General features: G+C 40.5%; 1 protein-coding gene across 7 annotated transcripts in view; it reads right to left on the reverse strand.

Annotated features, from left to right (window-relative positions):
• Positions 1-513: 513 nt before the first annotated feature.
• Positions 514-17,037, reverse strand: part of lrba (LPS responsive beige-like anchor protein) — a 233,153-nt gene continuing 216,629 nt past the window's right edge. For 5 of the 7 annotated variants that reach the window (XM_023334195.1, XM_023334197.1, XM_023334194.1 and 2 more), the window contains 4 exons: positions 10,616-10,717; positions 9,194-9,390; positions 2,805-2,956; positions 514-1,704 (listed from right to left, as the gene is read on the reverse strand). In XM_023334195.1, coding sequence (XP_023189963.1) covers positions 1,614-1,704; positions 2,805-2,956; positions 9,194-9,390; positions 10,616-10,717 — 542 coding nt within the window. In that variant the 3' untranslated portion in view covers positions 514-1,613. The remainder of the gene's footprint in view (positions 1,705-2,804; positions 2,957-9,193; positions 9,391-10,615; positions 10,718-17,037) is intronic. The other 2 variants (XM_023334198.1, XM_023334196.1) reach the window with 1 other exon arrangement.

Genomic DNA, 17,037 nt, shown 5'->3' on the forward strand with positions numbered 1-17,037 from the left:
TTGTGTAAAAGAACAGGTACGGTGATTTTATTTATGTAGCACATTTTCAGCAAAAACGCCATAAATCCTTTAACAGGATGAAAACTGATCACTTCAGACTTTCTTTCATAAAATCTGCACAAGCTGATTAGAAAATATCTGCAAACGTTAAATCTGTCGGTACAATTCAGTTGAACTTTATTGTACCGTGTTTGTACTCAGTAAAAAAGCGGTAAAAAAAAAAGAAAAAAGTGAGCTGTAAGAAAGTCCAGAAACCAAAACCTAAACCAAGCTTCAGGTTTTTGTTTTTTTTTATCAGTGACTGCTCTATTATCAACTGTTTTTGCTGCGGACCTGTCATGGTTCCCACACGAGCCCGAAGACACTGGAGAGATGCACGGGCGCCCTCTGGTGGCCATGCACGGATAATGAATGATTTTGTTGTGTGTGAGTCCAAATATTGACCACTAGAGGGCGCTGTGCATTTCGAATAAAACCAAACAGAAAAGGAAGAAAACATTCATTCAGGTCAGCTCAAGTAATAAAATTCATTTTTATTGTCAGAACTCGGCAAACGAAAACACTCCAAATGATTGCAAAAATAATGAGTTATAGTTCATCTTCAAATGATCAGAGACAAAATGACAAAGCACAGACTTTATAGACAGGAATGTATTCTTACTAATCACTTATGCTGGAGGTGGACGCTTGTTCAAGAGACGATTTGTGGCAACAATTTGTTGCTGGACAACGTGTCAAAAACAATTCATTCTGTAAATTAATGAATATGATTTAAAACAATAAAACAAGCAGAAATGGGAAAAAGTTCATCCTTTCGCTGCACTTCTCACGCTGATCTTTGCTGCTTTGGAGACTAAAGTCAGAGTTGAGGTTTTAGAGGAACTAGCTCACCACTAGAGGAAATGTAAAAGAAATGAGTCTTTGAACGAAGGCAGACTTATTTAAACGGCTGATAACGGGGAAGTTTTGGATCTTAGACATTAAATAAACTGATAACTGCTGAATATGAGCCTCACACATAAACAATCAGAGCAAGCACAGCGGGAGCAGATATCTTAAATAAGGACGGCGTGTATATAGATAGTATCACTAAGTTTTCTCTCTTTGCTCATCTTTCTGTCAAGTACATAGTTTTTTTTTTTTATTCAAACATTTCCTACCTACTTGCTGTGTTTCCAGAATAAGAAAAAAAAAGCATGTTCAAGTGAAGCATAGTTCAATAATTATTCCCCTCACACACACACACCAACACAAATCACTCAATCCAAAGTACATAAATATTTGGATTTTTCAGCCTAACATGTTCCCGTCCCCCCTGCTCTATTCCTGGAGGAGATGAAAATAGACTCTTACAGCTAAAAATAGATCATTTCCACTCAAACCGTTACAGAACCCCCCCACCTTAAAGAGTTATAGGAAACGTTTTCTATCTGATCTACAAAATATATAGCAATGCCCTTTTTTTAAAAATAGTTTGTTGCTCTTACAGAACAGATCCTCCTCCCCCCTCCCTCTTTCCACCGAGATACATTCAGAACGCGGAGCTGTTGGCAGAACAGCGCCGTGTGATAAGAGTTCACGTCGGGACAGCTGGAGGCGCTGCGGTCTGGACCTCAGTATCTGGTCTGGTACTCGTGATGCCACCTGTTGAAGTCGTTGTAGAAGAGGACGATGCTGCCAGACGCCATGCCAGTGATGATGCACCTGAGGAGGAAGCGGGACAGAAGCAACATCAGTACAAATGTGAAAATAATTGCCGTGCGAACACGGGATTGTGACGGGAGCTGCTTGTTTTTCGTGCTACATCTGATGACCGACAGTTGCTGATTTGACTTCGCTCCATGAAGCAGAAGACAACAACATATGTCTAAGTTAACAACTCCATCAAGCTCCTTTCAGAAAAGCGTTTTAGAAAGTTTATGAAAAAGTTTCTGTTTACATAGTAGGGGTGTGTAGACTTGTGGCCCTTCTTACTAACTTTGGAGAAAGGTCATTTCAGAAATCACCAATGTTTTCCGTTATAAAAGCAGAAGTAAAGTCTGTTATTAGCTGTTCTGCATAATTGTATGCACTGTCTACAGTGTGGCTGCAGAACCATCAGTGTGTGAATGTAGCGTGAAGCGCCTCCGGACCTGATGAAGCGCTACACAGATACAGGAAATGTACCATTTAAAGTAGGGGACCGCCATAAGATTGGGCCCGTTTTCCTTAATTTGAGGGATCTGTGATCGGACAATACTTCCATCGATTTTATCTACATCAGCAAAGGTCTAAAAACCAACCACATGTGATCTGCAGTGAGAATCTGACCGACAGACCGGCCCAACCAGGTTATGTCTGAACGATTGCAGTTAACAATAGTTGTTGCCACTTCAGCAACTTTCTTGCTGCATTTAGCAACATTTCAGACCAAAACAAAAGAAAAAAAAAAAATCAGCGTTGGTCAAATTTGGAATCGGCAGGTCAGGCTTTTTAAAGATAATCGGTAATCGGCCAGGAAACTCACCAACATGAATGGTAAATATGTTTAGGCTAAATATGCTTTCACATAAAAGTCATTTAAGCAGAAACATGAAAAAAAAAGAAAGACCTTTGATTCGCAAAAAACTGTTTTTGTAAATGAACCAGACCCATCAATACCACACCACATGATTCTCCTAGTCACATTGACAGGGACAAAATGAACGCCACCTGGAGAATTAATGGTCACATGACATCAACTGGTTACTGATATAGTGGGTGGGTCAAGTTACCCACTGGCTTGTCTCACCTGAGGTCTCAGGCTGAGGTTTTTTGGGTCTTACCGTTGATCATGTGACATTGCCATGGAGCGGATCCCTGCGTCACAGCCAGGAAAGGTGAAGAGCTGTTTGAGGTCAGACACCTGCCAGACGGACACGACTCCACCATCTCCACCCGTCAGCAAATACTGACCGTCCCGACTCAGCAGCATGGCCTGTTGGGCAGAACCGGGCAGGTTGTTAGTCCAACTCTGCATCTAGCATGCTACTCCACTGCAACTGATGACAACGATCTCTGCACAACACGATGCTGTAGAAACAAGGAAAAACATACGCAGTAAAAAACAACAGGGGTTTGTTTACGCTACATCAAAATGAAACTGTTTTCTGATTGTCTGACAGTAATTCAGACTGCAGGGCCTGTGCAGATGGACCACTCTGACAAAATAGAACAAAAAAAAAAAAAAGAACATTCGGCAGAAATATTGAAGAAACATATCGAGACACTTTGGCACAAATGTCTCTTCCAAATAGACAATAAGTTAGTTACAAAGTGACAACAAAGTGAATCACGTGGAGTCAAAGCTCCTGAAGTCTGAAGTCTCTCTGTGCTGATCTGACAAAGTGTGTGTTAGCAAGGCCGCCTAACACTCCTCAGTCAGGCAGCAGGAATTACAGAAAACTGTTGAGTGAAGCTCGAACATTTGACCCAAATCACACAACTTAGAGGGCAATTCTATAAAATAATGTGAAAATGTTGTAAACACAAGGGCTGATATGGACCTAAAGAGGCAGTATTATAAAACAGACTTTTTTCAGTTTTACATCTTGCTGTAATGTTATTCCCTCATCATAAACATACCTGCATTGTTCCCTTAATTCTTTAACGCATGTTTGAGAAATCATTAAATCTCCATGGCAACCATTTACAGGAGCCTAAGCGAGTAGCTTTGGCCTCACAGGACTCAGCTCCTCCAGACTAGCAGCAGCAGCTGTTAGCAAACACCTGGTGGAACTGAGCATCTGCTGGACTCATGTCGGTGCAACGCTGCTAATCACGGTTGCTAAAGGTTTAACGGAGGAGCATTGATGAGCTAAATGTCAGAAAGAGCAGGAGCTTCTTAAAGAGACAGAACTTCAATATCAAAGCATCAAACTGTGAAGTCAAACATCTTGAGTCGTGTTTGATGAATACAGTATTTTTTTCTACAACATCTGAAGGTAACAGATGTTGTTACACTGTGCTGTAAAATGACACTTTATTCCGGGAAAATGTACAATAAATGTTCACCATAATATTTTATGGTATTTAACGATAAAAGATTAGAAAAGTATCTGAGAACCAAACGCCGTTTCCCCCCAACTGTAGATTACAGGGATTAGACTGGATCGTTACTGTCAACGCTCCACAAACAAATAGAAAAAAAAAAGGCCAAAACAAAAACTGAATTATTTAGTAAGTTACGCCAAAACATCAGTTACATTAAGTCAAACATTACTTTTAGCAAGCAGCACACAATAACTACGTATTTATGTTTTTGATACGTCAATATACTATTGGTGCTCTCGTGAAGCTTGTAATGGAAAAAAACAAAAGTGACGAACATGAAAACAATAAATGTAGTTTGATTGAATGGAAGAGTGAGAAAAAGAGGCAAAGTGTTTAATAAACGCCTCGTTTCAGCCGTAAATCCTCCCGACGACGGGCGATCAGATCATCTGCAACGACAAAGCAACCATCACACCTCTGAGTGTTTTGGTCCAACAAATATCTCCACATTGTACTTACACACACACACACACGCGCACACACACACACACACCCACACACACACACACACACTTTCCTCCACTCCACTAAAGATGTCTCCCAAGAGCAGAACTCGGAGATTTACTCGTTTCATCTGCTTTTCTTGCAAACTGCAGCGGCCCAAACGGCTCCCTCAGGAATCGGATGAACACAAATCAAGTCGTGTGCTGGAGACCATTAAGGGCCCGGCGCGCGCTGGAAGCCCAAACTCAGAGAGTCAGAGGCATCAATCAGTGCGTAACCGTAGCCGACGAAATGACGAGGCCGAGTGTTTGCTCTGACGGCGAGAGCTTCATGTCGTCCGTCGCTCTTACGGCGCCGAGGGACGGACGTCTTCCAGCCGCCGGAGCTTTTCCGTGGAGCGGCTCAGTGCTTCAGTCGTCAGCGGCATGTGTGTTTAATTAGGCTCGAGTTTAATGGACGAAAAAAAACAACTAAACAAAAAAACAAAAAAATACAGGAAACTTAAAGCTGAAATGAGTCGATTTCAGGAAGTCGATTCGGTGTGAAAACAGAAACAATCCCTCAAACGAGAAAAAAGCAAACAAACTGGGATTGAGGAAATGATTAGTGTTTATGCTCCAAACTTTTCTACATCTTGTTTTGAAAGTTTCTAAAGTTTCAAACGGCAAATAATTGAGAGCAGAGATTTGAAAACATAGACGGCTTTACTTCACCCAGCCGCAGCAAACGAACCCAGAATTCATTTCAGATCAAGATTCCTGATTTTTTACTGGGAAAAAAAACAAAACATAATAAAAAGCATCAACTGCGTAGCGGCACAGAACTGGGCAGCAGCTTCTGATGCCGACAAAATAAGCGAACAGGATTTGGTTTTGCTTCCAACGTGTGAAAGACGTCTCACATTTGTATCGGCCGGTTCCTCGATTAGTTTTGGGAACTAAATCCACGTGTTAGAAAAAAAGGTCAATCCATCCAGTCTGAAATCAGAGAGTTTGTCGCTTCACCGTCAGTTTGAATTTCTGTGGAGCGAAATGTTCTCAGCCTGTTTATCAGTTTTATGACAATATTGGATTTTGAAATCGAAACTCTTTCCGTTGTTCCGTCTTAAATGTCAGGAGCTTTAGCTGCATGTCAGGTCAGACGTTTGCATCCACCCAACAGGAAGATCAGTGACAGATCTGTTTATGATTTTTTAACTTTTATTTATTTATTTTTTTAAAAAGTGGAATGAATAAATAGAAATATAAATAGAAAAAAACTTAGGTGAACAATTTAGAAATGATTGTGGATTTGCATACATTCCTGGTAATATGTGGTCAAATGTTACTTTGCAAATTGCACTTCGACTGTTTTTTGTTTTTTTAGTGGCGTTGAATGTTGGCTTCATATTTGATTTTTGATTTTTATTTTTTTTGCCAGACTTGACACTGAAAAACACAAAATCTTACCAAGAATTTCTGGTTTAGTTTCTTGTCCAAAATATCTCAGTATACCTGAAATAAGAAATCATTCAATACAACTGAAATCAGAGAAAACCAGCCAGCAACTTTTCAGCAAGATACAGGAGTTTGTTTTCAGACAATAACTCCTTAATATTGATTTTAAAAAACACTGTAGATTATCTCATTTACAAGACATCTTACCCATTTTTCAAATGAAAATCTGCAAATGGAACTTTTTCAACATTAAGGAATTACTGACATAAAATAAGTTCCCAAATCTTGCTGAAAAGTTAGTTGCAAATTATTTTTGTCTTATTTCAAGTGTTGTAAGATGTTAGGACCAGAAACTGGCCCAAAACCACTTGGAAAGATTTTGTGTTTTTGCAGTGGATGGGTTTTATTTAACTTGGTCTGAATCTGGTCACAGGTTTTCTAGTGGTCTAGTTTCTAGTTTTGTCCTATTCCAAGTTTCCTAACTTACGAGTAACTTTTCAGCAACATATAGGCACTTGTTTCAAGTCAATAATTCAATAATATTAATGAAAAGTTATTAGTTCCACTGAATATTTCACTTATTACTAGACCTTTTTCCTTGTTAAAAGTGAAACTACCAGTGGAATTCTAACTTTTTTTTATCATCAAGATTAATGAACTTTTAAAATAAGCTCTTATTTCTTGCTGAAATGTTACTTGTAAGTTACTTTTGTTTTATTTCAAGTGTTCTAAGATATTTGCACTAGAAACTAAACCAAGATTATTTTTGTGATTTATTTTTCTGTGAAAACCATCGTTGTGACTTTTGCAAACTACCAGCATAGTTAACTAACAAACCCCTGAAAACAAGGCGCGCGGCGGCCAGCGGCGGCCTAATGCACTGCGATGCGTTCTGCTGAGGGAGTTTATGACCCGAGTGCAGCGCAGCAGGAAGCAGCAGCGCTGGCAGACATGTCAGCCCAGCCAGGTAGGAGGCTGCAGACAGACATTATAAATCAGCCGCTTTGCCACTGGGCGGCCAAACAAGATGGCCGACGTCTCTGTAGGGGCCAACATGACCGACTCGGCTCGGATGACTAAAAAGAAAAAAGAAAAAAAAAAAGTGGTGCAGAAACATGTGCGGCCTTCGTCCCCATATTTCAGAGACGGATGGGTGGATTCAAGGCTGAAGAAGGTAAAACTTTTAATTTATGGAGCTCTTACCCCCCCGCCCCGTCACACTGACAGAGGCCGTTAAAAAAAACTGCAGAGATGGTTACACTGCTTGAGTCGCGCTATAACTTAAAAGAACGTAATCTATTCAGCATGGCTCCCCCGTCACCCAAATCCGCTATTAGAGCAGGATGCCGACTGTTAGGCTGTCGTCCCGACTCCGACTCCAGACCTCTATAAAGTGGCGGCCAGCGCGTTTTTACTCTCCGCTTCCAAGTGCAGCAGGCCAGGACACACACTTATTTATCCTGGAGTCACACTGCGCCGAGCCTCAGAGGGCAGAGAAGATTGATTCTGGTATGTACACGGCTGTACTAAATAGCGGCTGGAATCAGGGGGTCGGGGGGGGGGGGGCTAAGCCTGAGTTCAACATGTTGGGTTTTCTTAATGCTGCGTGACACGGAGGGAATTTACTGCAGGTCCAGGAGAGACCAAGTCCGCCTGGCTTTGTCTGTGCAGAAGAAATGTGGGGGGAAAAACTACAACGTTAATCTGAAAAGCATCATTAGTAACTTTTTAAACACAACTAGGAAAAATTAGGACAGATTGAAAATGAAACGCCCCCCCACCCCCTCTCGCCCCGCAGAGTCAATAACAGGCTCAGTCCATGTTTCTGTCTATTTGTGGCTTTACAGGTTAGGAGCCTGGAAACGAGAAGTTTCTGTTTGTGTTGTGTAAAATACTTTTTTTCAAGCTTTAATTCATTTCTAAAGTTATTTCCTCATCACAAACGTACCTGGAGTGCTGCTCTGATTCTTTCATTCATGTTTGAGAAATCACCTAATCTCCCATGGCAACCATTTCTGCTGGGCAAATCGCCTGGGCAGACCTAGCTCTGTCGCAATAAATCTATTAAAGGCACGATCAATTAAAACGAGCTCAATCATTTCCATTTGCATGATTTACTGTTTTCCTCTTTTTAACAAAAACTGGATGATAAAAGTCTTTATTTCCAGTGTTAAATGTTCATTAGAATTTAAAGTTTATTGATCTGTCACAATGTGTTCTTGAATTATTATGACGTTACTGATATGTTACTTGAAAATAGTCTCAAAACAACAATATTATCGCTTATCGTAATAACTTCTGGGACAATTTATCGTCCAGCAAAATTTGCTATTGTGGCAGGTTTACCTTTCCAAGTCTCCACATTACCAAGCAGCCCTTCCCCATGAATCCCCACTCAGCTCCTTCAAACTAGCCAGCAACTATTAGCAAATATCCACTGAGCTCATTATAGGAGCTACTTCTCAGTGAAACGCTGGTAAAAACGTTGCTAAAGGGTTAATAGAGGAGCCATGTTGTGATGACTTCCTGAAGGCGGAGTTTCAGAAAGAACAGAAGCTTCTTAAAGACACAGAGGCCCAATTTTAAGGCCTTAAATTACAAAGTCAAATTTATTTGAAGTCATATTTGATATATAAAGCATTTTTATAACAACTGAAGTTAACATAGTTACTTGATTGTGCAATAAATGGCACTATGTGGCTGGGAAAAACATAATACCGGCCCTTTAATAGGAAACAGGCGTGCAGCTGTCTGTCAGAGCTAGCTTACATTTCCCAGGCCAAAGCGGAAACAAAAGGGCCTGGAAACCAAAGGTGGAAGCCGCTATCTTGTGTCGCTCCGGCCACAAGGGAGGAAATGTGGGCAGCGGGGGGAATGTGTCCTCCTGCGCTCTGGGGTAGTTAATGGTGTCGGGGTCCAGGACTGACCGCTGCTCTGGAGCGTTTCCCGCCACCGTCGCAATCCGACCCGACACCGGATCCGTGGATCAAACGGGAGCGCTTCCTCTGCTGGATGCGGTGGAACGGGGAGGGCGAGACGTGGAGCCCTCCCGTTTTGTCCTGAGGCGTCCTGACCTTCGCCTCAGATCCGAACCGAGCCCGGCCTTTAATCAGCGCTCCGTCTGGACTGCACCCCCCCCTCCCCTCACGACCCCCCAACCCTGAACGCCCCAGATGTGGCGCAGACGTCCAGACGGAAGCGGCGTCTGGGGAGAGCCTGAGGAGAAACGGCCGTTTCCTCACCTTGATGTTGTCCTGCACCTCCATGTGGCGCAGCAGCTTGCCGTTGACGCTGAAGAGACAGAAGTGTCCCTTGTCATAGTAGATCATGCAGTGGCCCTCGCTGGAGGACTGGATGAGCTGGGGCCGCAGGCAGCTCTCCGGGCCCTCCAGGGTCCGGAGCAGGTCTCCGTTCATGGAATGGACCAGGCAAGGACCCTCTACACACAGGGAGACACAGAGCTACGCTTAATATATGAAACTGATTTATCTTTTGAGTGTGTGTGTGTGTGTGTGTGTGTGTGTGTGTGTGTGTGTGTGTGTGTGTGTGTGTGTGTGTGTGTGTGTGTAATGACGACAATCTGTAAACTTTAAAAAAAGAAAACACTTATTTTGGAAATAATATGACTGATGCCTGAAAATGTTTTTTCCTTCCATAACAAACAGAAATGAGGAACTCGCTGAACTCAACTCAAACTTCAACTGCACTGCAAAATCACAAAATGTTAAGAGTAATTTTGGTCTGGATTCTAGTGCAAACATGTTCGTACACTTTAAATAAGACTAAACTAACTTAGACATTATCAGTCATTTTCAGCAGGAAATAGCAGCTTTGTTTAAGTCAATTTCTGAATGTTGAAAGATTATTTCACTTATGGAAAAAAAATGTATTATCAGTGAAATCATCTGCACAACAATTTAAAAAAAAAGAAGGTATTCTAGTTTGCTAAAAAAAAGAGATGATCGTTTCAAATTTCCTATCATCATTATAATACATAACTTATAAAAAGGTCAATTTCTAAAAATCAAAGAAAGACTTTGGCATTTTCATGATTTTTACAGATGCAACAAAATCATCATAATATAATATAACAATGTCTTTCTCAACACTGCCATTTACAATAATGACTGAAGTAAGTTTTAATTGTTTGAGAAGTCAAATGTTTTTCAGGTTATTCTGTTATGAATGAATTGAAATAAAACACAAGTTTACAGTGAACGTCTCTCAGTCTAAAAGGCAAAAAAAAAAGAAGTTCATAAGTCGTGTCAGAAAACATGATGCCAACCAGATTCAGTATTCTTTTTTTTTTTTATAGAAATCTCACAAACACACCTTGCAGCCCGACTCCGCTTCAAAGGATGCCAAAGGTTCAACTGTTTCAGTGGCCAAGTCAAAGTAAACGGAGCACCGTGAAAACAAAAACGCTCAGCTTTCAAAAGAAAAATTTGGAAGATGTTAAGAAACCGAAAACCTATTTTTTGGCAAAAACGGAGGATATGGAGAAGTTTCCTCATCTGCTGTGGTTAAAAACGGCCAAAAACTCCAAATAAAACACGTTTTAGTAGGAATTGATCAAACAAAGCCTCAATGGTTTACAAATGATTAGTTATTTAGTCGGATCAGAGGAAGGCTTTACACGGACGCAGAGAAGCGGCCGGCCTCACCCTTGCAGCCACTGATGACGAGACCCAACTCAGCACAAACGCTGACAGACGTCACCTCACAGTCGTGTCCCGTCAGGATGGCCCTCGGTGTGGTAAACTCTGCTGGAAGACACAAACAGTTCAGATCCTCACATTTTAACAAACAGTTACAGTTTTCAGTCACTAGGGGGAGCAAAAAGGTTGGATGTTATTTTCTCATGCAGAGTTTTGGCTAAACACAGGAGCCATCAGTAGAGTTAGAGAGCAAGATTCAGACAGATTCATTATTGTTTCATTTTATGTTACTCACCATTATGTACAATAGGCTCAATGTAGATAGAAAAAAGGAGGAAAAAAATCTTTGAAATTTTCTAGAAAACAATTTGGAAATTTCTGAGTTTGAAAAGTCAAATGTCTGCTAGAAGAAAAAAAAATCTAATTGAGATTAATCTCAGAAATTTTCTACAAGAAACATTTTCAAGAGCTTTTTTTTTTCCAGGCAAATTTTAAACTTTTCAAACTTTTCTCAGATTCATCCCAGAAATGTTCAAGATTTCTAAATACAACAGTGATCAGCAGAGGTTTCAACTTTTCAAGCTCAGAAAGTTTTAGATCAATTTCAGCAATTCTCAAGAGAAAAAAAAGAACAAAAACTTGGAAATTTGGGGGGTTTTCCAAGCAAATATTCAACTTTTCAAACGCAGAAATTTCCAAGTTTTGTCTTGAAAATTGCTGAAATTGATTTCAAAGTTTTTTCAGGGTTTTTTTTTTCTCGCAATTTTTCAACTTTTCAAATCCTGAAACGTCCAAGTTTTTTCTAAAACCTTTGTGAGAATTTTCTCCCAAAAAAATTTCCAGCAAACTTTTGACGTTTCAAGCTCAGAAATGTTCTAGTTTTTGTTTTTTTTTCTAGAAAATTCCTGACGCGAATCTCAAAATTTCCGAGGTATCTACAATGACTCTTACACTCCGTCATTCCCTGGACCGGAGAACTTCATGGCTCTCCACCAACAGCCCCCCCTCCCCCCTCCCTCTGCATCCTTAAGATTTTAATCCATTTTGTTTCACATGCAGATATTTCCCACACTCTGCCTCCTCCAAGGTCTAAAACCTTCTCTGCATGACGGCCTTTACTGGATCCAGATGTTTCTGCGTCGGGCAGGCAGAGCAACACAAGACCAGGGGAACTCAGACTGAAGTCATGAAATTTGTGTAATTTAGTTTTGGTTCGAAGCTGTCAGGGCGAATGACAACACAAATCATCGAAATCACCTTCCGTCCGACCAGACGCTGCACATACGCGCCAGATCAGGCTTTCCTAGAGTACATGTGATGGTAAACACAGATGAATTTATGACGGTGGGTAGAATTTGCACGTTTGGTCAAAGTGTAAAAGCTTTGATTTGGATGCAACAGAGGGAACTGTAAAGGTCGCCAGCATGAGTCTGTCTGTCGGAGTTCAGTTCTGGTTCACGGCTCATTGGGGGGTGAAGGGGGGGGGGGTCTCTTCTTAAATAACCCCATCAATACCAGCTGAAAGTCAAGATCAGCACTTGTGTGTTTAAATCCACAGATTTGTACGTTTTCACGCCCTTAGAGTTGTTTCTGATTCCGTCTCAATCACCAGTTAGCGTCTCAAGTGGAATTTGTTATGCAGCAGACGGACAGAAAGGAAAACCTTTCTGTGGAAGGTTTTGTGACGTGGAGGAAGTGAAACAAGGTTTTACAGAAACGGTTTAAGACATTTAAAACTAAAAACGTGTGGCATGAATTCCAGCCTTTTACTCCAGTTTCAGCTGGAAGCAGAACTGAATTTTGTTCTTTGGGAAAAGATCTCAAGCTCAGACTGGAGAGAACGCATTTGGAATTTAGCCACTGATTCTGGGTTTTGTGGCGTGGACTTTGACTGGACCATTCTAACACATGACTATATTCTGACCTAATGCACTCACTGACAGCTTTAAGTGTTTACAGTCATTGAGCTGCTGAAAGGTTAAAAGTTAAAGACATTATCAGCCTCTAATGACCTCGATTTAATCCCATCTGTTTTATAACCAACATTTGTAGTTTCTCCATACTCTTTGAATGATCTGACACACTAAACAGATAAAAATATTTAAGGCTTGATATCATGATATTTTGATAACTCAGCCTGTCCCAATAACTTTCATTCTGACGATTAACATTTTTTTGAAGGCCAATTTCATTTACAAAGACATCTTGATTCATTTTATGGTTCCTGTTGTGTGTTTTTCATTTCCGTTTTATTTACTGTTTTTGGTTTTCATTTTTTATTTTGGATATTTAAAATATATTCCAGTTCCAGAGTGAAGTGTTCTCAGCTAAAATTAAAGCTCATTGTCCTTTGAGAGGGCAAACTTGCATTATTATTGTTATAAGATAAGATAAGATTTATTTGTCATTGTCATCAACAGATTACAACGAGATTGAGATTTGCTCGACTCGAGTTAAGATGCAGGTTATGTGTATATACATAATATACAAAGATAAAGAAATAAATAGTACAAAATGAGAAATAAATAGACATCAGAAGATGGTTGCAGCGCCTGGAGGTGTCGCAACAGAATTTACATTTTTAACAAAGTGGTGTCAAGAGCAGAAGTTCTTGTGCCTTTGAATTTATTATGCCATCACCATTATGTTACTTGAAAATGGTTTCAAAATGACAATATTATCATTTATCACAATAACGATTTATCGCTACAAACACAAATACCACTCTTGAAAAACATTCCCACTTGAATTCTTCAGGACGCCACCGACTTAAAGAAGTGGATTTTACCTCCATAAACTGCATAAAGTCACTACATTGAATCATATTTTCAAATTTACTGATATTTACTGATCCTCTTGTCAAAGAAACAGTGGAGAAAACAGTAAAAGCAACATTTCTGATCACATCAGTTCCCCATCATTAATAAATATTTATTGCCACCACAATAAATAAAAATGATCATAATAAGAAACAACTATGATCTACTTTGCGTTGCTCTATCACAATAAAATACGCCGCTTGTCTTTATAACCACATAACATATTGAAAAGTGCAACAGCCAGGCTTTTTTTTTTTTGTGTTCACCAAACAATGTAGTCTTTTCTTCAAACATCCGCCTCGCAGCTTCTGGGAATAGGAAGCATAAAGTTTCTGATATGAACACGTCTTGGCCGTAAACGGCGGTAATAAACAACACGTTTTCAACTGCGCCAGCTAACGCTGCAGTTTAGAAGCGTGAGCTCGTGCAGCTCCCGTCTAAATGCAGCTGCACGGCGCAAACGAGGAGACGCCTCAATATGAGCAAAGTTTCTCGATGTTCTTACAGGACATGTTTTGAAACGGGGAAATCAAAACAGCAGCAAATTTGTCTCCGACGACTGATCTCATAGGATTTAACTCCAGTTGATTGTTTGGACTTTTTCTTTTCTTTTTTTTTTAAAACATCAAGCTGTCCACTTTGCAGCCGCCCAAGCTCGCCCCTGATCCCGTCAGAGCGCCGGCGGCCCAAACAAGCACATTTCATCCAGTTAACAGCCTCGTTCTCACTAAAAGCAAACACATGACCCGTGAGCCGGCGGAGTCCGGGACAACCGAGCCGGACTTCACCGAGAAGATCTACAGAGCTGATAAAGGGAACAAACTGAGGCAGGCTGGAGCCTGCACCTAAAGTTTGGTTTCAATTAGAGAGACATATGTCTGCAATTTCATACCTGTACTCGGAGCTCGGAGGCGGAGGAGGGGATCGGGTGTCTCCGTGTGGACGTACACTTGTATTAAACTTGTTTTAGGGACATTAACCGGTCACAGCTTCCTTTTACAGAGCAGGAGTTATGGAAATCGCTACATTAAGTAGTAAATATGTAGTTACTGTTGGGCATTGGTCTCGAGGTGCTGGATGTGAATCAAATGTACTTTTTTTTCAGTTTTGTCATTTTGCTTTATTTCATGCAAAATAAAAGGAAAGAAAGAGCGTTTTATACACTTTAATAGATAAAAATAAGACAAAAAAAAGGTCATTAAAACACTATTAAAATATATGTTCAGCTAAACTTGAAGGGTGTTAGTTAAGTTTTCCAGGCACATTTTACAGTGTAATCAAGTACCTACTCTGTTAACTTCAATTATGAAAATGCTGCATATATCAAAAATGACTTAAAAGAAATTTGACTTCCTAATTTAACGCCTTGAAATTGGGCCTCCGTCTCTTTAAGAAAATCTTGTTCTTCCTGAAACTCCACCTACTGAAATTCATCACAACATGGCTCCTCTCTTAACCTTTCAACAACGTTTACACTGAGAAGCAGCTCCTATAATGAGCTCAGCAGACCCACCAGGTGTTTGCTAATTGCTGCTGGCTAGTCTGAAGGAGCCGAGTGGGCGGAGTCACAGGGTTGCTCTGCTCTGTGAGGCAGATGTTCAGAAGCGTCGGTCTCTCCAGCCGTTTTGCACAGCCGAATGGTTGCCATGGAGATTAAAGGCTCTCTCAAACATGGGTGAAAGAATCAAGGCAACACTCCAGGTATGCTTTTGATGAGGGAAAAACATTATAACATGAAGTGAAGCTCAAAAAGTCGTTTTACACACCACTGCCCCTTCAACTGGGAAAAGCTGAGTGATGCGTCAGACTGGGAAATATTTTGATGACATCTTTTCAAATATCTACTTAATAATGTCGAACACAAACTTTTCAGAGTGAGAAAGTTTCTGGAGGAATCAGTCCACATACGAGTGCGTCCAAAACAGGCACGGATGTTTTCTGTCAAATCTGAACTCCGTGCGTTTCGTGCGGCGACATTAAACGGTAAACTGAAAGACTTTAACTACTTCACAGAGAAACGTTTCCCGTTGGTGGCAGGATCTGTGGCCAGGCTGCCCCACACACAACATCTGCTCTAATCTTGTTTCTCATTTGCATAATCGGAGGCTCAGGGAGCCGTTCTTACTTGAACAAACAGAACTTTGTGAAAGGTTGATCCTCTGTAGCACCGGCTCTGTTTCCAGCTCGCCTGACAGTGAACCCGTCAGCAAAATATAATTGGAAGGATACATTTTACACAGAGTGTCTATTAAAAACGGATTTTTACCTTTAAGTGCACTGACAGGAATAAACAGAAAGCTTCCTTAGATTGACACAAAAACAATAACTCTAACTCTAAAGCCATCATTCCACTTTTAAAGCGGAGAAGGGAATCATTTCTATGTTTTAAGCATGTTCAAACTGCACAGGCTGTTATGCATCAAGTAGAAAACACTGTCAGAGTGAACTGTACGTTTTTGGGTGTGAAGCAGAAGTTTGAAAAGAAATAAATAACTGAATATATAAAATAAAAATGCTTTTATTTTTCTATTTTTTTCAAACTCATCTTTTCTACATTGACTATGTTTATATTCATACATACATATGTCACTTCAATGTATAACAGGAAATATATTTATAAGTTTTATAATTTTACATAGACGACTACTCCACTATTTTCCCGCCATTTTATTTATTTTTTTATTCCTCCGTTGTTTTCCAAAATAAATTTTAAAGCTAATATTTAAGTTCAATATTAGTTTAGTTCATTGGAGGATTGGAACGAATGCTTTTACAATTATACATAAAAATAAATATTGTTTGGCCTTCCCTCTGCAGTCATTTTTGTAAGAGACAGAAAAAACTCAGGACAATTTTGCACACAACACGACAATATTATTGAGACAAACAGGCCAAATTAATACATTTTACATACAATACTTCTGCTCTTACAAAAAAAACAATTTGAATTTCAAAAGATCAGAAAAGGAGCTCGGTTCCGCAGAAGAAACGAGTTCTGTTCTCCAGCAGGTGGCAGTAGCACATCTAAAATCTGAACCAGTCTGAGGACAAGCCAGGAGTTCATAAGTCAGAACGTTCATGTGAACGCATCAGCCACTCAGACGGACTCACGTCAAGCTTATGAGGTGTGTGAGATGTCCACGGGTCGTTAGGAGCGAGCTGGAATTTTTCTGTAAGTGTGTGTTCTCGTTCCTAGCGCACGGAGGAGATTTTTTCTTTTTTAGCTTTTTGAGTCGTTTTTGGTATTTGGAAGCAGATTAAAGGTATGCTGTCTGTCTGGAGTTGGTGTGTGTGAGTGTGTTGCAGAAGAACATCATGTCAGAAAGAGAGACAGAGAGAGAGAGATGGATAGAGAGACGGATAGAGAGAGAGAGAGAGTGAGACAGAGAGAAAGAGACGGATAGAAAGACGGATAGAGAGAGAGAGAGAGTGAGACAGAGTGAGAGAGACGGATAGAGAGAGAGAGAGAGCCTCCTGCGGTCCCGGCCAACGAAGCGTCACATTGGGATGGGATGATGAGCGCTTTGTCTGCCCCTCCAGCTGCAGCACTGAGCCACTAAAACTCAAATAGACTGAATTTTACACGTGCAAAACAGCAGCTAAAAAAAG

This window comes from Xiphophorus maculatus, chromosome 5 (assembly GCF_002775205.1).
Source record: "Xiphophorus maculatus strain JP 163 A chromosome 5, X_maculatus-5.0-male, whole genome shotgun sequence".
Lineage (NCBI taxonomy): Eukaryota > Metazoa > Chordata > Actinopteri > Cyprinodontiformes > Poeciliidae > Xiphophorus > Xiphophorus maculatus.